At 42.5% G+C, this 25,201-nt stretch overlaps 1 protein-coding gene across 1 annotated transcript in view; it reads left to right on the top strand.

Annotated features, from left to right (window-relative positions):
• Window positions 1-258: 258 nt before the first annotated feature.
• LOC126456249 (proto-oncogene tyrosine-protein kinase receptor Ret-like) overlaps window positions 259-25,201 on the top strand; it is a 115,529-nt gene continuing 90,586 nt past the window's right edge. The window contains exons 1-3 of the mRNA XM_050091999.1: window positions 259-466; window positions 9,920-10,108; window positions 21,238-21,431. Of these exons, the coding sequence (XP_049947956.1) occupies window positions 288-466; window positions 9,920-10,108; window positions 21,238-21,431 (562 nt within the window). The 5' untranslated portion in view covers window positions 259-287. The remainder of the gene's footprint in view (window positions 467-9,919; window positions 10,109-21,237; window positions 21,432-25,201) is intronic.

The raw sequence follows: 25,201 nt of genomic DNA, 5'->3' as shown, positions 1-25,201 counted from the left end.
GTCCTCAACTTCTCTCTTGCGGCACGCTGTCCACATACCCATAACTCCACCACTACCCATCGTCCCAAGCTCTGCTACTCCGAGCACTCTCCTGACTGCGTGCTGCGGGTTGCCGGCCGGCGCCTGCCTGCCCAGCGCCTCCTGCCGCGCTGCCTGGACCGCCCTCGTGTGTTGCTCAGGCGGACGCCGAGGTGCGGCTGAACGTGGCGGGCCCGCAGCCGGCGGCGCAGCGCGGCGCGCCTCCCCCCGTCTCCTACCCCGGCGAGGCCACGCTGCTCAGCGGCGCCATGCCGTACAGCCGCGTGGCGCAGCCGGACCGCATGGCGGAGCTCGACAGAGCCAGCGGACTCGTCTTCCAGCTGGCCGAAGTGTCGCCGCCCGTACACCCCTTCGCCGTCACTCCAGTCGGCGGGATCCTCTACCTCAAGGGCCACAAGCAGCTAGATCCTAATGTCACTCTCTACAAGTAAGCACACTCTGGTAAACCGTCACGAGCATGCTCAAATTCTCAAGAGCACGTCGGTAACATAGACAAATGTAATGCATTGCGAATACATAGAACGAAGGATCCTTTATTGTATGATTATATGATAGCGGAACAAACACTGGTAGCAGTTACTTCTGTAAAATATCTGGGCGTATGCGTGCGGAACGATTTGAAGTGGAATGATCATATAAAATCAATTGTTGGTAAGGCGGGTGCCAAGTTGACATTCATTGGGAGAGTCCTTAGAAAATGTATTCCATCAAAAAAAGAGGTGGCTTACAAAACACTCGTTCGACCTATACTTGAGTATTGCTCATCAGTGTGGGATCAGTACCAGGTCGGGTTGACTGCGGAGATAGAGAAGATCCAGAGAAGAGCGGCGCGTTTCGTCACAGGGTTATTTGGTAAGCGTGATAGCGTTACGGAGATGTTTAGCAAACTCAAGTGGCAGACTTTGCAAGAGAGGCGCTCTGCACCGTGGTGTTGCTTGCTGTCCAGGTTTCGAGAGGGTGCGTTTCTGGATGAGGTATCGAGTATATTGCTTCCCCCTACTTATACCTCCCGAGGAGATCACGAATGTAAAATTAGAGAGATTCGAGCGCGCACGGAGGCTTTCCGGCAGTCTTTCTTCCCCCGAATGATTATATGATAGCGGAACAAACACTGGTAGCAGTTACTTCTGTAAAATATCTGTGCGTATGCGTGCGGAACGATTTGAAGTGGAATGATCATATAAAATTAATTGTTGGTAAGGCAGGTGCCAAGTTGACATTCATTGGGAGAGTCTGCACAATATATTAGTGAGGTAAACTCTGTATTTTGGCAAAGAAGCAAATTTTAACACGGTATCAAGATAAATGTAGGTTTTATTCCAAATTTGCCACTCACGACACTTCTCTGAAAGACAGACAAAAATAAATCACTGCTTTTGTTGCATTTTCAGCGTTTCTTTTTTTTAGATACTAACCAAAACAGAGGTAGCAGTAGATCTTTTTGGATGGTTACTATGCATGTGTGAGTATGGAGAGACTCCACTTAATATTTACAACAAATGCGAGTGTTGGCTTCAGTTTAGAAAGGCACTTCTCCTCCAGTCCTCAACTTGCGGAGTATAAATGTAGATGTAGATGTAACAACTCTCGCTATGGCGGAGGAGCCGGTCGTTATAGCCAACGACTTAACGACCTACAATCACTCCCAGATGAGATAGCAACTGAAACTCAGGTAGGAAAGCGAAAGTAGATATGCCTAACTCCGTTTTGAGATGCTCCTTTACAAAATATTTTAATCTGATCAATTACTTTACATGTATAATTTTGGAAAACATATACAGGGTGGACCATTGAAAGAGACCAGGCCAAATATCTCACGAAATAAGCGTCAAACGAAAAAACTACAAAGAACTAAACTAGTCTAGCTTGAAGGAGGAAACCAGATGGCGCTATGGTTGGCCCGCTAGATGGCGCTGCCATAAGTCAAACGGATATCAACTGCGTTTTTTTAAAATAGGAACACCCATTTTTTATTACAGATTCGTTCCTTGTAGTTTTTTCGTTTGACGCTTATTTCGTGAGATATTTGGCCCGGTCATGATCAATGGACCACACTGTATACTGTTTCTACTTAATTCTTCTACCTGATTCAATAAATGTTCTTCATTTTTCAGTTAAATTTATTCCAAAAATTATAAGTCTCAGCAGTAGATGTCACTTTCCGTAGTGGATGTCACATTTAATATTTTTAGTTTCAGGACCGTACTTGCACATGAGTATCAAAAAATGTTCAAATGTTTGTGAAATCTTATGGAACTTAACTGATAAGGTCATCCGTCCCTAAGCTTACACACTACTTAACCTAAATTATCCTAAGGACAAACACACACACCCATGCCCGAGGGAGGACTCGAACCTCCGCCGGGACCAGCCGCTCAGCCCAAGACTGCAGCGTCTTTAGACCGCTCGGCTAATCCCGCGCGGCACATGAGTATCTCCTTCAAAATTATATCGTGAGTAAAAGTCAACAACAACCAGCGAAATTTGCATTTTTAAATTTTTTTTAGGTTCAGCATAAAGACCCCGTCCCTCTTTCCTTGGTAGTACAAGTAACTGAAAATGTGTTGATACTCCTAAGAGTGTGTTCAAAGATATTTTCGTGTTGTGAACCCTGCTAACACATCACGTCCTCTTTAAAAGATTATGCTTAATATAAGCCGATAACAGTTAACGAAGCCTGTTAACTTGTTAGATTTTTTTGGTTGGCGTAACCTACGAACATTATGAAAAATGCGTTGGTATTGTTAGGTTTAACTCTCGTATCACTGAAAAGATGAGTGAAATAGGTATTAGTATCAATGGCGTTGAGAAACAGTTGAAGTCATTAAAACTGAACACTGATTCATGGCCCGATCAAACCCCTATGAGATTAAATACTGAATTTGCGACTGAGTAGCCGCTCTTTTAACTGTAATCTATCATAGACCCCTCGAACAAAAACCGTGACCAGTAGTTGGAAGAAACCACAGGCCACAGCCATTTACAAGAAGCGTAGAACAAGTGATCCATAAAACTTCCGTCCAATATCCTTGACATCGATTTGTTGCAGAGTCTTAGACCATGTTCCGAGCTCAAACATAAAGAAATGCAACGAACAGAATGACCCCCTCCCTGCCAACGAATATGGATTCCGAAATTATCGATCATGAGAAATCCAACTTACACTTTCATTCATATGACGTACTGAAAGCTTTGGATAAAGTTCAATGAAATATTTCTCGATTTCAGAAAAGCATTTGACTTAGTACCGCATCTACGATCATTGTCATACAGGGTATCAAGCGAAATTTGTGACGTGAGGATTTTTTGGTAGGGAGGACACAGTACGTTATCTTGGGTGGAGAGTCATCAACTAATGTCGAAGCAACTTCAGGTGTGCCCCAGAGAAGAGTGCTGGGGCACTCGCTGTTAACACTCTATCTTAATGACCTTGTGGACAATATTGATAGTAACCTCAAACTAATGCGGATGATACAGTTATCTATAATGAAGTACTGTCTGAAAGGAGCTGCATAAATGTCTATTCTGATCTAAATAATATTTCAGAGGGGTGCAAAGATTGGTATCTTGCTTTAAACGTTCATATACGTAAATTTATGCACTTCACAAAACACAAAAACGTAGTATACCACAACTATAACGTCACTGAGTCTCAGATGGAAACAGGCAAGTCCTACCTGGTTGCAGCAATTTTTACTCACACGAAATGGAAATGGCACGTAGACCCCGTCGTGGTTAAAGCAGGTCGTAGCCTGCTGTTTATTGGTAGAATACTGGGGAGATGCAATCAGTCTTCAAAGAAGATTGCTTATTAATTACTCGTGCGACACATCTTTCAATATTTTTTAAGGATGTGGGACCCGTATCAAATAGGACTAACAGGCGATATTGAACGTATACAGAGAAGGGCAGCACGAATAGTCACAGGTTTGTTCGAAACATAGCAGAGGTTCACATAGACGCTGGAGAAACTGAATTGGCAGACTCTTGAAGGTAAATGTAAACAATCCCGAGAAAACCTATTTATAAAGTTTCAAGAAGCGACTTTAAATTATGACTGGAATATTCTGCAGCCCCCTTACGTAACGCTCCCATAGGGATCGTGAGAACAATATTAATTTAATTACAGCACGCATGAGACGTTTAAGCAACCATTTTATCCACGCTCCATACATGAATCGAACAGGAAATAACCTTAATAACTGGTAAAATGAGACGTATCCTTTGCCATACAGTTCACAGTGTTTTGCAGAGTGAAAATGTAGATATAAATGTAAATATCTTACGATTTGAGAGGAATAATACTAATGATACCATTAACTTCTCCCCCTTCACCAGTTAAATTCACGAATGGCGCGCAGGAACAATGTTGTAAAGCTCTGTGTGATTTCTAGTCTCTCTGGTAACTTTGCTAAAAGTACGTAGGAGAAAGGACTGCGTTGCGTGAGTCTTCTTGAAACGTACGCTCCGGAAATTCGAATAGTAAACCTCTCCGTGAGGCTCACTGCCTCTATTGTAACGCTCCCGTGCCGAATATACGAACCTGTAACACAAACGCGTCGCGCTGCGTTGGACCTTGTCTATATCTTTTACAAATCTTTCTTGGTAAGGATGATAAACTGATGACCAACAATATTCATGAATAAATCGAGCAAATGCTTTGTAAACCATTTCCCCCGTGTAACAATTACTGTTCCAGTAAATCTCTGGCTGGTATCTACTTTTCCTAGTATTTATTGATCAAACTCTCTAGAAATTACACAATGGACTATTGTCCCAATTTCCATAGCCAAGCGAAGAGCTGTAAATGGTCAAATTGGGTATAAAACTGAGCAGCGTGTCGTCTAGTACTTCAAAGTAATATTTAGTTACTTGAAAGTAAACAAACTAATTAAAAAAGCTTGGTTAGTGATTTGAGGAAAACATTTGTCCGAACTTTCACAGCCAAATGAAGAATATGAAATGGCCAAATGAGGTGTTAAATTTACCAGCGTGAGATGTAATTTCATGAAAAAATATTTAATTCCTTGAAAGTAATCAGTGTTAGTACAGAAAACTTAGTTAGTGGCTTGAGGGAAAACTGTAATATTCCACTAACAACTGCTGCTAGTTATGTAAATAAAGTGTCAACCAGTTCATCTCTTCAAGGCCTAGCTATTTTATGGATAAACGCTTACGTTTGTGTGATTTTAACTGTCAACAAATGATTGAGCGAAGCGAAAACATGAGTTACTAGAAACTACACAATGGATTTTTGTCTGAATTTTCATAACCAGACGAAGACTGGGAAGTGGGATACCAAACTGACCAGCGTAAGGTCTATTTTTGCAAAAAGAGGTTAAATTGCTTGAAAGTAATCAGGGTAATTAAGAACAATTCAACGAAACATCATCGATATGAGCCTTCGGTGTCGAAGGCCCACTCGTGTACCCTTGATGACTGCACGACAAAAAGCTTTACGCCTCGCCTGGGCCGGCCGCTGTGACCGAGCGGTTCCAGGCGCTTCAGTCCGGAACCACGCTGCTGCTACGGTTTCAGGTTCGAATCCTGCCTCGGGCATGGATGTGTGTGGTGTCCTTAGGTTAGTTAGGTTTAAGTAGTTCTTAGTCTAGGGGACTGATGACGTCAGATGTTAAGTCCGATAGTGCTTAGAGCCATTTGAACCATTTTTGAGCCTCGCCTGGGCCCGTCGACACCGGCATTGGACTGTTGATGGCTTTAACCATGTTCCCTGGTCGGACGAGTCTCGTTGCAAATTTTATCGAGCGGATAGACGTGTAGGGTATGGAGACAACCTCGTGAACCCATCGGCCCTGCAAGTCAGCAGGTGACTGTTCAAGCTAGTGGAAGTTCTGTAATGGTGTGGGGCATGTGGAGTTGGAGTGATATGGGACCCCTGATACGTCTAGATACGAGTTTGACATGTGACACGTACGTAAGCATTCTGTCTGATCACCTGCATCCATTCATGTACATTGTGCATTCTGACGGACTTGGGCAATTCCAGCAGGGCAATGTGGTAACCCACGCGTTCGGAATTGCTGCAGAGGGGCTCCAGGAACACTCTTCTGAGTTTAAACACTTCCGCTGGCCACCAAACTCCCCAAACATGAACATTATAGAGCATATCTCGGATGCCTTGCCACGTGCTATTCAGAAGAGATCTCCACCCCTCGTACTCTTGTGGATTTATGGACAGCCGTACAGGATTCATGGTCCATGCCACGTCTACATCTACATACATACTCCGCAATCCATGATACGGTGCGTGCCGGAGGGTACCTCGAATCTCAACTAGCATCTTCTCTCCCTGTCCACTCCCAAACAGAACGAGGGAAAAATGACTGCCTATATGCCTCTGTACGAGCCCCAATCTCTCTTAAGGGGCTCCGGAACGCCCTATACTTGCATTGTTAAAATAACGCTTATAAATTACATCTTTCCTCACAAAGTATTTGAGGTAGGAAGTTGAACTTTTTACAGATTATTTATTGAAATATGGGCTACAACTTAACACAGGGATTTTACAAAATTTTAGTTCAGTTATTAAAGATGATTTTTTTCAATTGTAATGAAAATTCACAACATTTTTTTGCAATTTTTTATTTATATATTCAAAAATATACAGTTTTTTGGATAAGGCTGTGTTAAATTATGCAGAAGGTGCTGTTTAACATTTACTGAAAGTTTGAAACAAATATGTTTGGAAGATCCTTAGAAAACATATAATTAGTATGAGAAAATAAAAGTTTTGGGAATCGAGTGACAAAGATTGGATTAACTTTTTAGTGCATTCCAGGTCCATAGGATGGATTATCTTCATCCTCTGCAAACTCCTCCTCCAGCTTCCTCTTGTTCCTCCTCCTGTTTACTCTTGCTTGTATTTCTAGACTCTTTGCAGCCCTGTCTGCAGCCCGAAGGCTTGTCTAAAGCAAGCATCGCTCGTACCACGTTAGAACCTATCTTCATTCCCATATTTCTAAATACCTTGCACCTTACAATGTTGCCATCATTGAAAGTCGCAACAGCATCATACACACCAAAGTGAAGTGTTTCTATTCCAACAAATACAGTCTTAGGGATTCTCGACCATATAACACTATTTACACTTTCATTGGGGTTTTGAGTTTTTCCGTGAATACACTTTTTCAACAGTTCAGGTGCTGCTAAGTCTCTGAAAATAGGTTTTATCACCCCCATTATTGCATGAGGCAGACTATGCTTATGAGTGTACACTTCACCAGTTAGCAATCCTTTGTTATATTTACACCAACTGTCTTCTTCTTTGGGACACAAGCTATGTTGAGGATTTTCATCGGTTGAAGAAGTATGAAAAAAAAGAGCCCAAACAGCCTTCTTCATTTCGTCGACACTTTGTGTATTTTGCCTAATAGCCATTCCATAATAGTTCTGTATTTTGTCAATTACACTGTCAGTTAACCTTCCCTTCCCATCCAACCCTTTACCATCACTGAGTTTTTGTTTTTTGTACGAAGCTTTCAGTCGCCGAAGTCTTGTTCCCATTCGCTTCTGTACGTGTCCAATACACTCAAATTTCTGCACTACAACATCATCACCACAGGGCTTCAGTCCTTGAACATGTTTGAAACTTTTAGAATCACCGTCACCAAGGTAATTAACATATCGCACTTTATCACACGCCTCAGAACGCTGGAATATACTGGCAACACCAGCCACTTCCATTCCTCCACTACTGCCACTATAGTTAGCTTTGCAATTATTTTCATGTGTACCTTTATATTTTTGTGGACATCTACAATACTTTGATATTACTGCTACATCTAAAACTTTCCATGTATACATACTGGTGGCAGATACTACACCATGAAGAGATGTGTGTCCCCGTTTATGCCAGGTACCATCGAACGCTGCAGTCAAATCTCTGTTACCATTATTTTCCATTACTGCCTCTTCCACAGCGTTCTTCATAGATTCTATACAGACATCTTCTACTTTAGACCCTATTAATTTATTATAGGTCGTAAACTTGGTTGGGGGATTTGGAAGATTCATGATGCCACAGAAAATTGCACCTGCAGTAGCACCCTTACTAACTGAACGCAAGGAATAAACAAATCCAATGTTGTGTTCATAGATTTTGCTACCATTTTCTTCAGTTGCAGTTACTGCAACACTGTTCCAAAAGGTGGTCATGTATGAACACTTATCACATTTCAGTTGTATTTCACTAGCAAGTCCTACGTGCTTTATTATGGAGAGTTCCAGACCAACTTCACTACAATGAATACATCTTACACAGTTTGAAAAAATTCCTTTGAGAACCGACATATCAATATCAAATATTTCATTCACATCCGATTCGCCCATAAAACATTCATAGTTTTCACTCATTGAACCAAGCTTCTTCTGTGAAGTATTTTCTTTCCCACTTTGACTGCTATGGGCAGGTATACTTGAGAGGTTAGGTTCACTCACTTGGTTATCGTCTTTATTGTTTACAGTAATAACACATACCTTTGGCTTTCCAACATTTCTCCTTTTCTTAAAAGCCTTCAGAGGATTTCTAATAACTTTACTTTTACTCATTATTATACTTCAACAAAACAGAGACTCAAGAAACAGAATTAATTACGAATATTTTAGAGATAACGACAGAGTAAATAAACATGAAACAATCGACAATCACACCAGCGATATATATTGAACCATCACAGGTTAGCCACAACACATACCTTATCTCACATCACTAAAATGTACCTGATGAACACGGACGTTAATAATAACACCATTTGACAGCAGTTTAACAGCGCCACAGTGGGTCACGTCCATGTAGAACATATTTCAAAAAAAAATTTAAAAATAGTTGTAGTCTTCGGAATTGAATAAATTATATATCTATTAAACGGTAATAGTCTGCAGATTCAGAAAACGCAAAAAAGTAAAAATTGAACTTTTCATGATTTTGAGCCTTTCCGGAGCCGCTTAACTTATCTTTGTGGTCTTTCTGCGAAATATAAGTTGGCGGCAGTAAAATTGTACTGCAGTCAGCCTCAAATGCTGGTTCTCTATATTTCCTCAGTAGCGATTCACGAAAAGAACGCCTCCTTTCCTCTAGAGACTCCCACCCGAGTTCCTGAAGCATTTCCGTAACACTCGCGTGATGATCAAACCTACCAGTAACAAATCTAGCAGCCCGCCTCTGAATTGCTTCTATGTCCTCCCTCAATCCGACCTGATAGGGATCCCAAACGCTCGAGCAGTACTCAAGAATAGGTCGTATTAGTGTTTTATAAGCGGTCTCCTTTACAGAGGAACCACATCTTCCCAAAATTCTACCAATGAACCGAAGACGACTATTCACCTTCCCCACAACTGCCATTACATGCTTGTCCCACTTCATATCGCTCTGCAATGTTACGCCCAAATACGTCCCGTTGTTGCCGGCCGCTGTGACCGAGCGGTTCTAGGCGCTTCAGTCCGGAACCGCGCTCATGTTACGGACGCAGGTTCGAATGCTGCCTCGGGCATGGATGTCTGTGTGATGTCCTTAGGTTAGCTAGGTTTACGTAGTTCTAAGGCTAGGGGACTGATGACCTCAGATGTTACGTCCCATAGTGCTTAGATCCATTTTGAACCACATCGTGTTGCGGCACTTCTGCGTGCTCGTGGGTGCCCTGCACTTTATTAGATAGGTGTACAATTTTTTTATTTTTTATTTTTTTTTTTTTTTGCGCTTCAGTGTATTATCGGATTATTTTTCTCCATAATGTGTGCTAGATATCACAAAGAATATCACTAAAAATGCGCCAATCGCTAAAAAAAGTTAACGCAGTATCCGTGCTTGCATTCATTTAATGTGAAGTATCCGTTGGGTCAGACAGTGTGTGCAACGTTGCAGTGTGACGGTGACGTGGGGCTCCGAGGGCCGCGCCGGCATCAGGGTGCGCGTGCTGGAGGGCGCCTCCGAAGCCTGCCAGGCGGGCAGCAGGAAGCGCCGGCCGTGCGCCAACATGGAGTCCCTGGCCGCCTGCAACGCCTTCTGCGGCCTCGGCACGGGCGCGCACAACGTCACCGTCAACCACGTGCAGTGAGTACACCACGCGCTGCGCGGCCGCCCTCACCGACCAGGAGAACACCGAAAGTGGCACAACGCGATTACCCAGGAGCTTCATCCAGTGGGAAAAGGCTCAAATTAAGCGAAAACGTGTCTCGGCTTATCCGTAGATACTCGATCGCTTCTGAGAAAACTACGGTCAAAGTTTTCGAGCCTTCAAGCGAATAAACAGTTCAGCCGAACCGGTGGCACAATTTCTAGCGATCACAAGTTTCATTTTTTGTTTTCATTTATCTCCCCGTGTCTGTAGAAGATTACTACACGAATGTTTCCAATATATATTGAAATAACATTGTCCCTTTTCCTCTATTAGTTGTTTGTCTGGTGAATTAATCAAAAAATAAATAACTGGATGAGAAAACTACTTGAAACTAATTTAATAAAATTCCTGGTGTACCTTGATTCACAATCAGTTGCAAGAGCCAGTTTTCGGTAAACTGATTCGTTATGTTTGCCGCGAAATTATTAACGACGTGTGAAGACCCCAGCAATGTTAACGTCGTTTCTTTCCCTAGAAATGGCACTGTGGGAACCCTACCTTCACACGATATTCATGGTGTCCGGAATTTCTATGTTTTCTAGGATTCTATGGTCAGTGTCGTCCAAGGGAATTCACAAAATCTTCCTCAAGAACAAAAATAAGAATAAAATATAAAACTTAAATATAAGATATGAGAATTTAAAAAGATTATAACCTCCAAGAATATCATACATGGATGTATTATCTAATAAATATATGACATTTATTATGAGACACAGTTGTAATTTTACAATTAACGCCCTTGTATCCTTTAACTTGAAAATAAACACTCGTTTAGAAATCTTCTACGTGCATGGGCAGATAAATGAACAAAAATGAATAAACTCAGTAGTCGGGTTTCGAACACGGAGCGCCAAACTGAGAGGATGCAATTTCCCATTTCGGCGCTAAAAGTCACATACAATACCTCGAAAATTTCGACGGTCGTTTTCTCAGAAACGGTCGAGTACCTACGGATAAGCCGAGACACGTGTTCGTTTATTTTGACTCCTCTTCCACTGAACAAAGTTTCTAGAAAATCAGGTTATGGCACTTGCTATATTCTCCTCGTCAGTCGTCAATGAGCAACCTCTGAATGAGGGAACTTCTCTGATTGACTGGGTATAAAAAATCATTAATATAGTTATATTACATTCATAGTTTGATCCAGTATTATTTCTCTTGTATAAGTCGTGACTTTTCCTAAGGTATTTAGCGTTTTTATATCAGACAAAGTGCAATTAGTTAATTTGAGGCGTATCCTGTAATTTACTTTTAGACATAATTTCGATGCCCTATTGGAGTGGATTATTACTTTTATGTGTAGCATTTTTGTGAAAAGAGCGTGAAACTGATCCTACTGTACCATTTTATCGCTGTATTATTCGCTTCTACGTCATTTAAAGATGTTTAGGGCTGTAAGCATGTTTCTGCATATGAAAAACTGGACTACAGTTGCATTCTTGAATCAGGTAAGTGGTCATATCCGTGGCGCCTCCAGACCACAGTTGAAGCGCCCACCACTAATTGGCACTGCAGCCGCCGAAAAAACCAAGATGGTGGTTGCAGAAAATTCAGAAATGCAACATGATGCTGCGAGAAATTCAAAAGATTAAAATGGTGTTGATGTGAAATTTAAAAAAGTGCAACATGGTGAGGGTTAGAATTTCAAAAATCCAGAATGGCATTTGTAAGAAATTTTAATACTTGCAAAATGACATTGCCGAGTAAATTTTAAAACATGCAAAAAGGCTTTGGTAGGAAATTTAACAGTATCTAAGATGGTGGAACTGGCCAAGCTGTGCTAGCGGTCATTATAGCGCAATGTTTAAAAGTAATGGAATGGTCTGCAACATTTATCAGAATTTTCATGTCAAATACCATCCATATCAGCTTACAGGCACACACAGAACATAACAAATGTAAGCTTCGGTTTAATTATGTAAATTGGCACCATTCAGCACACACACACACACACACACACACACACACAAGATGCGCATACTTGCATTCCTGAATTTTTATGAGTATTCTCTCTTACAGTATTACCAACAACAAAAACGCATAGCACCTGAAATTCTGCGTCACCAGTAAATTTCATATATCTGTACATGTTAAGCATCACTTGTGAACATTCATAGTCTAATCTCCAAACAGAACAATAGACCCTCACGTTAAATACCGGTACTTCCACATGTCGCAATGTTATTTCCACATCTAAAATGCTATCACCTGTGGGTGTAAAATAACATGCTAAGCAGACAGCTGACTTTTCATTTTTAGTCCTCAATGCGGCTATGTACAAAAACGCACCTGACCAATGCCTATAACTTCTCAAAACGCACCGTGGCTAAAATATTATGATAAGCAATGAATTCTGAAATTAATTGCCATAATGCTAACTCCACGTCTAAATTATTCTATAACTGTACAAAACATTTGTAGCATACTAAGCAGCCAGTTGACATATCATCATAGGCCCAAAACAGAGTATGAACAAAAACAAACTTGAACAAACGCTATTTTAAGGGGTAAGAAGATAATAACACACACAATGTTTATGTCATGTGTTACAATCCTATATTAACGTCTAAAATATCATAGCTTTACATGAGGTTATGTAAGTCATACTAGAAAGGTCAAACTATGAAGAATTGATATTTTTACAAGTTCGTCAGTAGTGCATCATTTCACCAAGTATAATTTTAAGAGAAAAAAAGTACTGCATCATGTTCTATACTAGAGTAATGTAATAGATGAGGTTGACAGGGTAATACTGATTTAATTACATTTGATCTAGGACTATTCGAGGTTATGCTCAGAAAAGAACTTTCGAGGAAGGCTGCTGCATTTACTGATTGGACCTATGGTGCCAAGATTCTGTAAATCGTTTACAATCTGCATTTACCATAGTCAGCTACAAAATAATACCAAAATCTAATCGTGATGCTCTGAATTTAAGATGTAAATACATAACAAAGACAAAGACAAACGAACTGACTAAGCAACATTTTATAGTGGAAGAAGACGTTTTCATGATGTCTTTATTGGTTTGTATCCCTTAAATTGTAGATTTTCGTACTACACAACTTGGTATCCCTTCAACTGCATATTTTGATTATATGTAAATATGGCTTCCTAAACCTCTGAATGCAAGATGTAAACACATAATGTGGGCAAAGAAAATGATGAGCAAGCTTCCATACACACAGAGTAACGTTAAATATTTCGAATATCAGACCTTTGCAACAAAAATCTGTGATCGGTGAACAACAAATCGATCTCTGCACCACATAATATTATTCATCAAAATATGTAAGATTTCGAGTACAAAACATGCATGGTCTACTGTCATAACTTAATTTTTCTATGAGAATTTGTGAGACACAAGGGAAGTTGTGGCAAGATGAATAAGTATGCTTAGTCAGCAAGCTCTCAGACGAGGCAAGACTTTTCTAAACTTAGCAGGCACAACCGGAAGCGACGTATTGGTTAGGCTTGCTGACATCTGAGCATGAGCACTGACGCCATCTCCAAGTATGACATGTGTTCTAAGGCAAAAGAAAACAGCGCCCAACGAAGGAATTATCCGAATGGGACGGAAATGGGTAGATGTTATGTAGATGTAGAGACAAACAAATGATTACAGTTTCAGAAAAATTGAATAATTCTTTCAAGAGGAAGAGCTTCACAAACGGTGCAAGTCAGCTACGCGATGGTCCGCCTCTGGCCCTTTTGCGAGCAGTTTTTCGGCTTGGTATTGATTGACAGAGTTGTTGGGTGTCCTCCTGAGGAATATCGTGCCAAATTGTGATCGGCGCGTTAGATCGTCAAAACGCCGTGCTGGTCGGTCTCGCCCACAATGGTCCAAACTTTCTCAACTGGGGAGAGATCCGGCGACCTTGCTGACCAGGGTAGGATTATGCAAGCAAGAAGACAAGCTGGCGGGCGGGCATTATCTTGCCGAAATGTAAGCCCAGGATGGCTTGCCATGAAGAGCAACATGACGGGGTATAGCATATCGTCGACGTACCGCTGTGCCACAGTTGACAACCAGAGGCGTCCTGCTGTAAAAGGAAATGGCATGCCAGACTGTCACTCGTGGCTGTCGGGCCTTACGGTGGACAACAATCTTGTTGGTATCCCACCACAGTCCGGGGCATCTCCAGACACGTCTTCGGCCTGGAATCTCATTGACTGGAATATAATTGTCTTAGTGGCGTGTCCCGGTTCGAATTGAGACCGACCAGCGAAGACGCGTCTAGCGTTTTATTATCATTATTAAATTTTTAGGCAACGCGCCCGGATAGCCACGCCCCTTAGCACAGTGTTTCCAGGATTCTGGGTGCAGCGCCAACCATGATCGATTCCGCCCACCGAATTAACGATGAGGTCCGGTGTGCTGGCGGCGATCAAGTCGTTTCCCACATCGGACTAGACAACTATCGGACAGGTACCCACGTCCAGTCTCAGTTACAGGATTCGCAAACAATATGAGACTTTTAAATTAGACGGAACGCAACAGATGAACAGATGGAGCATACACAATCCATCCTTCCTTGTGATGGCTGGGGGGTGGGGGGCGGGGGGGTGGCGACTGGAAGGTCCAGATCCAGAACAAGATGAGACACGAGTCTTGCCAGGGAAAAGAAGGTAAGGTAATTAAAATCCCAGACATCTGCGTCACGTTAAACGTGGTGGCGAAGGCAAATTATATTTTGGGGAGGGGATGGAGGACAGCATAAAAAATTGCGAACCCCTCCGCCACCGCCCCAGAACCGTAACCTGGATCTTGACGTAAGATATGATTTTCACAAAAGCACTCGTTTCTAAGCCGCGGCGGCGAGTTTTCTAGCGGTGTGCAGGAGGCGCGCGAAGGTATTGCGGGTTGCCGCGTGCCACTAATGCACGTTTTGGGAGAAACGCAAACAGCCCAGCGTTTAGATATAGACACTTCCCAGTATTTCGGAACATAATTTGTACTCACTGCAACGATTAATAAGATAACCAGTCCAATGAAATGTTACAGATTCTGTTCATAGTTCTACATGGACATTTATAGCACTATTAACTATCGATAACGTATGGCTAAGACTCGTTATAATACAGCTTGAGCAGTAAATTTTTTATCTTGTTTCTCATACAGAGAGAGAAGAGTGATATTCCACTCATTACCAGGCCCTGTCTGCAGCACCGTGTTGTACCTACCGTCGTGTTGTAACATTTCATCTCTTGTAACAACACCCCATCACCTTTTCCTGCGACACTGCATCACCTTGTCGTCTCTCCTGGTCACCATTACAGCTATTAACGCTAACTACAGCCCGTAGCACCTGTACAGCCTCAGATATTCTGTTCAGTCTACTAATATACAAAATGACAGCACGCGCCAAGTTTGAACCTGAACAACGGCTGTAGCGAGTCAGGTAACTGCGACGAGCTGCTGCAACACTGGAAGCGCAGAGGACGAGTAATGCCTCATGACGTTCTTTGTTATCATTTCATTCCCCTCGCCCCATATGGGCGGACACTGGGTTGCCAGCAATAACAACCCATCTGGGGCAAGCAAGATTTCATACAAGATGTATCGTAGTTAATAGCTGAAACTGAGTCAGGTGAAAGCGTACAATAATAGAAGCGAAAGGTTCCAGAAACCAAGGTCCCGTAGACGAGCCGTTTCGAAGATGTCTGCGAATGTGTGGTTGCAAGCTGCCACTGATTTCAGCATTAAATATTGACCTAGTTAGTAAAAATTTATTTTAATGTAAACTTTTCGATTAAGTAGCCATCTAATTAGTCTCAGATTTCATTAACAAAGAATACTTCAGCATGTTTGATGTTCCAAATTAGTGTACACTCTTGGCTTTTAAAAGTGATGTTCAATGCGTCATTCAGGTATTTGGATGCAATACGGAACCCGGCTCTGCAGTGAGTTACGAATTCTTTCAAAAATCCACCAGATCATCTCGTAAACGTCGATAAGACAGTTCACTGCTCCATTTCTTCAAGTTTACCAAAGTGTGTGTCGTACACTTCATTTTTGAGACAGTCCCAGACAGAAAAATCGAGATGGGCGACCTATCCACCTTGGGCAATACTGGAGCGTTACATGTCTTCTTACGTCAGCAGCAAAATGTGCCGTGCTCTATCATGCACGTACCGCACTCCCCACGTTACGCAAGAGGTGTGCGTAAAATATGACCCTAATGAAAATTTTACAAAAGTTCACTTTTTGACGGGCCTGCTTGCAGTGCGTGTTAGTTTTCTGTTGAAGCTAGTGGGATGGGTGGACCTCTGGGCACATTTCGTAGCCGGGTACGAGGAGGTGATCAAAATTTCGTTCGGACAGGATATTTCTTATTGACGGTGTGATATAAGAGTTCAGACATCTCCTGTCTTCTGCAATGAGCCTACATAAAAACTTATATTTATAACAGAAAAGAAATTTACTGACTCCTTTCTTAGTGACAGCGTAGAGCAGTTTGGCGTACCAGAACCGTGTACTTTAGGTTAACCACCACACGTAGCTGCGGTAAAACGTTGTCTTGTATTCATACAAAAATACTGGGTGCACACAGACGCAAATGTTTAGGGAATTACTGAAAAACGATGCTCATCAGCAGGTAGCCAACAAAAGCGTAATTTAGCAGGGGCTTAACAGGAAACAAGGGAAAGGATAATGCTGGAAGGATGTCAATGATGAGGCGGGCACACCTCATGTGGTAGTGCTTCCTATATGTTATCGCGGTTCCGACGAAATCCAGCGGTGACGATCGGGAAGGAGTAAGAGCGACTAAGCAAGTGCCTTCTTTGATAACGAGACGTTGGCGGTTTTCTTTAATGTCGCTCCACAAATACGTCTCGCACCACCTGATTGTGGTTACCAGTCGATGTCGGGGTGCCAAAGCACCTTCCGTAGTTGGCAAGTCGCAGCCACATAGTGCAGCAAACAGTGGATGCACCCTGGGTTACATGTCCCTGGCATAAGTCTGCTGGAAAACGTTATATTCTTATCAGAAGATGAAAACAAATAGCAAAATAACTTAGACGTGATGACTGTTTGGCGATAAAAGTAGGAGTTGACTCTAAATGAGGAAAAATATGTGGTCATCCACATGAGTATTAAAAGGAATCCGTTAAATTTAAGTTACACGATAAATCAAGAAAATCTAAGGGTTGTCAGTTCAACTAAACACCTAGGAATTACAATTACGAACCATTTAAACTGGGACGACCACATAGATAACGTTGTGGTGATGGCAAACCAAGGACTGCGTTTTATTCGAAAAATATGCAACAGCTCTAGTAAAGGGATTGCCTGCACAACACCTCTGCTAGAGTATTGCAGTGTGATATGGGATGCTTACCAGACACGGTTCGCGAAGGTCATCGAAAAAGTCCAAAGAAGGGCAGCTTCCCGAAGTAGGGGAGAGAGTGTCACTGATAAGATAAGCGAGGTGGGGTGGCAACCATTGAAACAAAGGCGTTTTTTGGCTACGGGGGGATCTTTTCACGAAATTTTAGTTACGACTTTCTCCCCATAATGCGAAAATATGTTATTGACTCCAACCTACATAGGGGAAAATAATCATTATAACAAAATAAGAGACATCAGAGCTCGCACGGAAACATCTAAGTATTCATTTTCCTCATACGCTGTCCGAGAGTGGAATGGTAGAGAAATGGGCTGAAGGTGGTTCGTGAACCCTCTCCCAGACACTTAAGTGTGAATTGCAGGGTAGTCATGTAGATGTGACAGCCCAAATTGTAGCCCCTTTTCTCGTTCCAAGAATTTAAAAGCAGCTGTCTCATGCTTATTTGAAGAATTATTGGTAAATAAACATGCAATCAATGTCGCACTCAGTGCGGCGAAAGGAGAAGCATTAATTAGTGAATTCAATACTTTTTGAGGCAATTTAAAATAATAGTGTTAAATTTTCTCATTAAAATTTGGCAGACGAAGAATAAGCCATTTTTATTTAATAATTAGCATAATATCGCCGAAAATGAAACTCACGTTGTTTCCATATTTCTGGATTTCCAGATGATTTCCGACTCTATTTCTCTGAAGCAGGTTCTAGTCAACTGCGTGCCTGTGAAGAATAGTCTCAGCTGTGCGCCTGCGTTCATGATTCCCTGACAGAAACTAACAGTTTGTAGTAGTTGACGGGAAGTCATCTAAAGAAAGAGACGTTGTAACTGAGGCCCCTCAAGGAAATTCTACAGGCCCTCTGCTGGTCTTTATTTACATAAAAGATTTAGGACACAACCTGTTTGCAGGTGATTCTGTCGTCTACCGTGTAGTAAAGTCATTATATAATCACAATAAATTATAAAATGATTTAGGCAAGACATCTGCCTGTGACGGAGAGCGTAAATTGACACTGAATAATGAAATGTGAGATAATCCACGTGAGTAATAAAAAATTCCGTTAAATTTCGTTTATACGATAAATTACATAAGGTTAAACGTTGTTGATTCAACTAAAATACCTCCGGATTGCGATTACGAACTACTTAAATTGGACCCATCATATGGGAAATGTTGTGGAGATGCCGAACCAAAGAATGCGTTTTACTGGCAGAACTCTCGGAAGATGCAAAAAATCTGATAAAGAGGCTGCCTGCATTACGCTTGTCCGGCCACTTCTGGAGTACTATTGCACAGTATGCGATCCCTGCCATTAGGATTGACAGAGGACATCGAAAACGTTCAAATTAGGGCAGCTTGTTTTGTATACTAACTAAGTAGGTGACATAGTGACATGACCTAAGGACATCACACACACCCATGCCCGAGGCAGGATTCGAACCTGCGACCGTAGCAGCAGCGCGGCTCCAGACTGGAGCGCCTAGAACCGCACGGCCACCGCGGCCGGAGTTAGGTTTAAGTAGTTGTAAGTTCTGATGAGCTCTGATGTTAAGTCCCATAGTGCTCAGAGCCATTTTTGAACAGCTAAACAAAACAACCATCTCGAGCCAGTAATTGCTTTGACCTGTAACTTGTCAAACACTGCGATTACTGCGAGTACAACAACTCCGCTGTGACTACCAGCACTGCAGCTTACTGTAACTTTCAGCACGTCGCATACTGTTCCAGTGTTGACGGCTCAACACGATTTCTCCACGATAAGTGCTCTCTGAAACCGACCACAAGATCAACGTTAAACCATTTTGGAACCATTTACACAGACCAACGTAAAGAGTTATCATTTTAACAAGTAAGTAATTATTTCAGAAGGCCGTTTCTTTTTCTTGTGGGCGGCTGCGACTATCGTAGCATCTTCGCCGCTCGAATTGCTGCTGCTGTGCGCCACCGATGTAATTATTCTCTTTGTCGCTCGAGGCGTGAACAAACGATTTTGCTTCTGCATCGGCATTCTGCAACTTACTGAATACAGACACATGTACACTGAGGTGACAAGGTCATACGATAGCGATGTGCACATACGCACAGTACCGCATACACAAGGTGTAAAAGGGCGGTGCATTGGGGGAACAGTCATTTGCACTCACGTGATTCATGTGAAAAGATTTCCGACGTGACCACAGCCGCACGACAGGAATTAAGAGACTTTGAACGTGGAATGGTAGTTGGAGCTAGATGCGTCGAGCATCCATTTTGGATATCGTTCGGGAATTCAGTATATTGAGATCCACAGTCTCAAGAATGTACCGGGAATACCGCATTTCTGACATTACTTCTCACCAGGTACAACGCAGTGGTCGACGGCCTTCACTTAACGACTGAGAGCAGCGGCGTTTGCGTAGAGTTGTCAATGATAACACAAGCAATACTGCGTGAAATGACAGCACAAGGCGATGTGGGATGCGCAACGAACGTATCTTGTAGGAGAGTGCGGCGAAATTTGGCGTTAATGTGCTGTGGCAGAAGACGACGGACGCGAGTGCCTTTGCCAACAGCACGACATCGTCTGCAGCGCCTCTCCTGGATTCGTGACCATATCGGCTGGACCTCATCAGATGAATTCCTGCTTTAGTTGGTAAAAGCTGATTGTAGGGCTCGGTGTAGCGTAGATCACACGAAGCCATGGAATTAAGTTGTCAACAAGGCACTGTACAAGCTGGTGATAATTCCGCAATGGTGTTGGCTGTCTTTACATGGAATGGACTGGATCGTTTGACCCAACTGAACTGATCATTGACTGGAAATGGTTATGTTCGGCTACTTGGACACCATTTGCGGCCATTCATGGACTTCATGTTTCCAAACAACGATGGAATTTTTATGGATAACAATGAGCCATGTCACCAGCCACAGTTGTTCGCGATAGATTTGAAGAATATTCTGGACAGTTCAGGTGAATGATTTGGCCACCCAGGTATCTCAACATAAGACCCATCGAACAAATGGTTCAAATGGCTCTGAGCACTATGGAACTTAACTGCTGAGATCATCAGTCCCCTAGAACTTAGAACTACTTAAACCTAACTAACCTAAGGACATCACACATATCCATGCCCGAGGCAGGATTCGAACCTGGGACCGTAGCTGTCGCGCGGTTCCAGACTGTAGCGCCTAGAACCGCTCGGCCACTTCGCTCGACCCCCATCGAACATTTTCTTTACAAAACAGAGAGGTCAATTCGTGCACAACTCCCTGCGCCGGCAATACTTTTGCATCTGTGGACGGCTATAGAGGCAGCAAGGCACAATATTTCTGCAGCAGCTTCCAACGACTTGTCGAGTCCACGCCACGTCGAGCTTCTGTACTATTCCGGGCAAAAGAAGGTCAGATACAGTATTAGGAGGTATCCCACGTCTTTTGTCACCACAGTGTAAGTGACATTACAATAAATAACAATTAATATTTAACCAATAGCATCATAAATTTGCGTTACTACATCAATAGGTTAAAACAAAAAGACTACCATGACGACAACAGAATTCAAATATCACTTTATGGCCCGTCACAAGGAGCCTCTCAAACTTGTTTTGAGGACGGATGCTGCGGAGTGTTCCATGTGAATAACATCACACATTTTGCATTAACATCAGAGATGAAGGCGCCTGCTGCCTTCCCTGCCTGACCGGCAGTGCAGCGTTCTGCTCCATGTTACAGCGAGGGCAGGAACTCTACGGCGCGTCCCGAGGTGGCGCCGCTTGGCGGTTGCGCGTGGCGGGGCGCGAAGGCCAACTTTTCGACGGAGCTGATCCCCCACTACGCCACCTGCACGCCGGACGTCCGCCACTGTCCGGACGGCTTCTGCGACCCGCTGGAGAATATCTCTGCCCTCTGTCCTCAGGACTGCGTCCGTGAGTACAGCCGACACGCGCTTTGCCTCGAAGGCGTTCCAGGGATAGTCGTAAAGTGTTGACCATCACTTCTGAAAAAGTATCAAGCTGCGAGCAAGAATTTGGTGATGCTTCATTGGCTAGTACACGTACCGCGTGGCTATAATCAAAGTGCAGTTACTCACAGAGAGCCAGTGTGCGCTGTAATTATCGTACGGCAGCGAAACTTGGTAGATTTTGACTTATACTGGAAAAAATTAGTTCATATTTTGGCCACCAGGCGTAATTCTGGCGCTGTGAATCCAAAAAAGACGTACAGAAATGTTTCCATATGTAAGGGATTAGGAGTAGAATGCAGGCACAAAAGATCAAACAAGAGAGAAAGGCGTAATATTGATTTTATTATTAACTGCCATTTACACAATTTGCTCACTACGAGCACCGGAAATGTTGAAGAGATGCTGAACAACGCCAGATTTGCACTGGTGGCCAAAACTGGAGCTAATTTTTTTCCAGCCTAAATCGGTGTTACATTAACGTATTAGCATACTACCAAATTCCGCTACAATATGGTAATTACAGCCCATACTGGACCTTTTTGAGTAGCTGCACTTTAATTATAATCACTTGTTGTTTTATTTTGCGTTCTTATTTTCCACTATTCTGAGCCGTATGTCAAAACAGTTGTAACCTTCACTTTATCAAATTTTATTTTTGTTTCCTTCCACACTTGTTTGCCTAGCATTCATTGTGCTGTAGCACGAATCATTTGATATTTATTAAACTTATTGTGCATGTCATTTTCAGGTGGTAGCTTACCTCACAACCTAAGAAGTTAAAACCGAAAACTTATTCTAAAGCGTTACAATTTGACATTATTTACCTCAAGAGCCACAATTTTTGTCAGTAGTTCTGTGAGAAATATTGAAACAGTAACCGTGCGTACCTGGCCTAGGCAAAGAAATGTTCTTTGTTGATCATCCTCCATCTATTGTAAAATTATTTGGTCGTCAACTTACATCTTGATGTTTATCCAGTTATCTGACCCTATTTTTATTGCCTGGTTGGCTTCGATTTTCTTTGGCTACGTCAATACTGAAGTGTAGACGATAAGCTACTCCTACTAATTGTTACGGCTGCAGTCTTCCTTCTTCTCGTGTTTCTCAAGATTTTTGTTTGTTTATATAGACTTTCAACAATTCGTATTAAGTGCCTGGGGTACACTTGTCCTGCTAAAATACTGCATAAAATATGTCGGCTGACTCGTCGAAAACTCTCGCGTTTTCATTTTCAACGCCCTCCTCTTTTGTATTGTTTCTTCCGTTGTTGTTGTAGTTTCCAGTCGGAACTAGGGCTGTTGATAAAATATCGATATTTTCTGCAAAAAGTACAGATATATTTCGGCGACATTATTTTTCCCGATATATCGATATCGAAATGGCAATACTGAGGCCCGATATTTTTATTTCATATTATATTTTTTTCGCAATTTTCGGTAAATATTTTAAATTGTTCTTTTGAAATTGTAGTGTAACATAATTTTACTTTCGCTGTGTGAAGGTGTCTTAGCCTCGCGAGGTAGCCCCGCGGTCTTGACGCGTTGCCACGGTTCGCGCGGGTCCCGCCGTCGGAGGTTCGAGCCCTCCGTCGGGCATGGGGTGTATGTTGTCCTTAGCGTGAGTTAGTTTAAGTTAGGTTAAGTAGTGTGCAAGCCTAGTGACCGATGACCTCAGCAGTTTGGATCTGAGCACTATAGGAGTTAACAAAAAATGGTTCAAATGCCTCTGAGCACTATGGGACTTAACATCTGTGGTCATCAGTCCCCTAGAACGTAGAACTACTTAAACCTAACTAAGCTAAGGACATCACACACATCCATGCCCGAGGCAGGATTCGAACCTGCGACCGTTGCAGTTGCGCGGTTCCGGACTGAGCGCCTAGAGCCGCGAGACCACCGTGGCCGGCAGGACTTAACATCCGAAGCCATCAGTCCCCTAGAACTTAGAACTACTTAGGCCTAACTAACCTAAGGACATCACACACATCCATGCCCGAGGCAGGATTCGAACCTGCGACCGTACCGTCGCGCGGTTCCAGACTGAAGCGCCTAGAACCGCTCGGCCACAACAACTGGCCTCAGCAGTTTGTTACCATAGGAACATACCACAAACAAAAAAAGGTGTCTTACTACTTTTTGAGCTTTCATCAAGTACAGTCTTTCTCTCTGTCTATGTGAAGCATGTGTAGGTGGCACTGGGGATGTGGGGGTGGGGGAGTGGCGGTGTGAATGGAACAACAAGAGATCCAATGTAAAGAAACAGCACACCAGTTAAGTTTTAAAAAATTTAACATAATTAGTGTGCTATTTCTTCAAAACTGAATTCGTGAAAAAAAGATGCTGAAAATTATGAACAAAACTCTAAACGACAAGATTGGTATTTGCAGTGGGCGTTGACATAATCGGCGCTCGGTGCTGCTAACGGAAACGGCAACGTTTTACATCGGCACGCAATTTTGACACTGCAGCTGATAGGTCGCTGGCGTTTGCAGACATGAAAAACCAGGGAAGTCGACATGAAGTGTTCCGGACAAATCCGATATGTGACGAAATCGAACGAGAGACCCACCGGACACCTTTTATTGTGTCACTTAAATGCAGTTACCATTTTTAGCAAAGTGGTTATCGCCAAGCGTGAACGTGCATCGTTTTCCCTTCAATTCTTGCTCTAAGGGGGATAAGCACACTGCTAGCTTGTTGTTGTATCGCATATTTAATAATAAATCGATACTTAAACACGCAGCTCTAAATCCAACAGTATATTTAGAGTGTGCAGCCGATGTTTTTATATGCCTGTAGGACGATATTTTACTCCGTCGACATGTCGATTGTTCCTCCAACTCTTCGTGCGCCAGTAACGATATTTTTTAAATATCTATATATCGGATTACTGATATTTTTAGAACTATCAACATTCCTAGTCGGGACCTATGTTCGATGCAGTTTCGCAAGGTACTTTATCCTGTTGAAGCCTCCTCATTTTGCCTGACTGATTCAGTGTGCATCCATTTGAACACGTTTACACTACTCACCCTCTTGGTGTCCCTCTACAATTCTTACCTCCTACACTTCCTTCTATTATCAAACTGATGATTCATTAATGCCTCAGAATATGTCTGTCAACTGATCCCTTCTTTTAGCCAAATTGAACCATAATTTCTTTTTTCCCCAATTTGATTCAGTACCTGCTCATTAGTTACTCGATTCACCAATCTAATCTTCAGCGCTCGCTTGTAGCACCACAAAAAAAAAAGTTCAAATATGTGTGAAACCTTATGGGACTTAACTGCTAAGGTCATCAGTTCCTAAGCTTACACACAACTTAACCTAAATCATCCTAAGGACAAACACACACAGCCACGCCCGAGAGAGGACTCGAACCTCCACCGGGACCAGCCGCACAGGCCACGATTGCAGCGCCCCAGACCGCTCGGCTAATCCCGCGCGGCACCACAATTCAAACGCTTCTATTCTCTTATTGTGCAAACAATTTACCGTCTACAATTCACTTTCCTAAAAGCTTCAGTGTAAACAAAGAACTTCAGAAAATACTACTCACAGATAAATTAGTATTGGATATTAATAAAAACCTCTGTTTCAGAAACGCTTTTTCTCGTCTAGCAAGTTTTAATTTTACATCTTCTCTAATTCGGCTATCGCCAGTTGTTTGGCTGCAGACATAGCAAAACTCTTCTAGTGCTTCCAGTGTTCCATTTTTCTAATCTAATTCCTT

Source organism: Schistocerca serialis, chromosome 2 (genome assembly GCF_023864345.2).
Source record: "Schistocerca serialis cubense isolate TAMUIC-IGC-003099 chromosome 2, iqSchSeri2.2, whole genome shotgun sequence".
NCBI classification, from domain to species: domain Eukaryota; kingdom Metazoa; phylum Arthropoda; class Insecta; order Orthoptera; family Acrididae; genus Schistocerca; species Schistocerca serialis.
The sequence above is the reverse complement of the archived record's forward strand: the minus strand, read 5'-3'. Positions and strand labels throughout refer to the sequence as shown.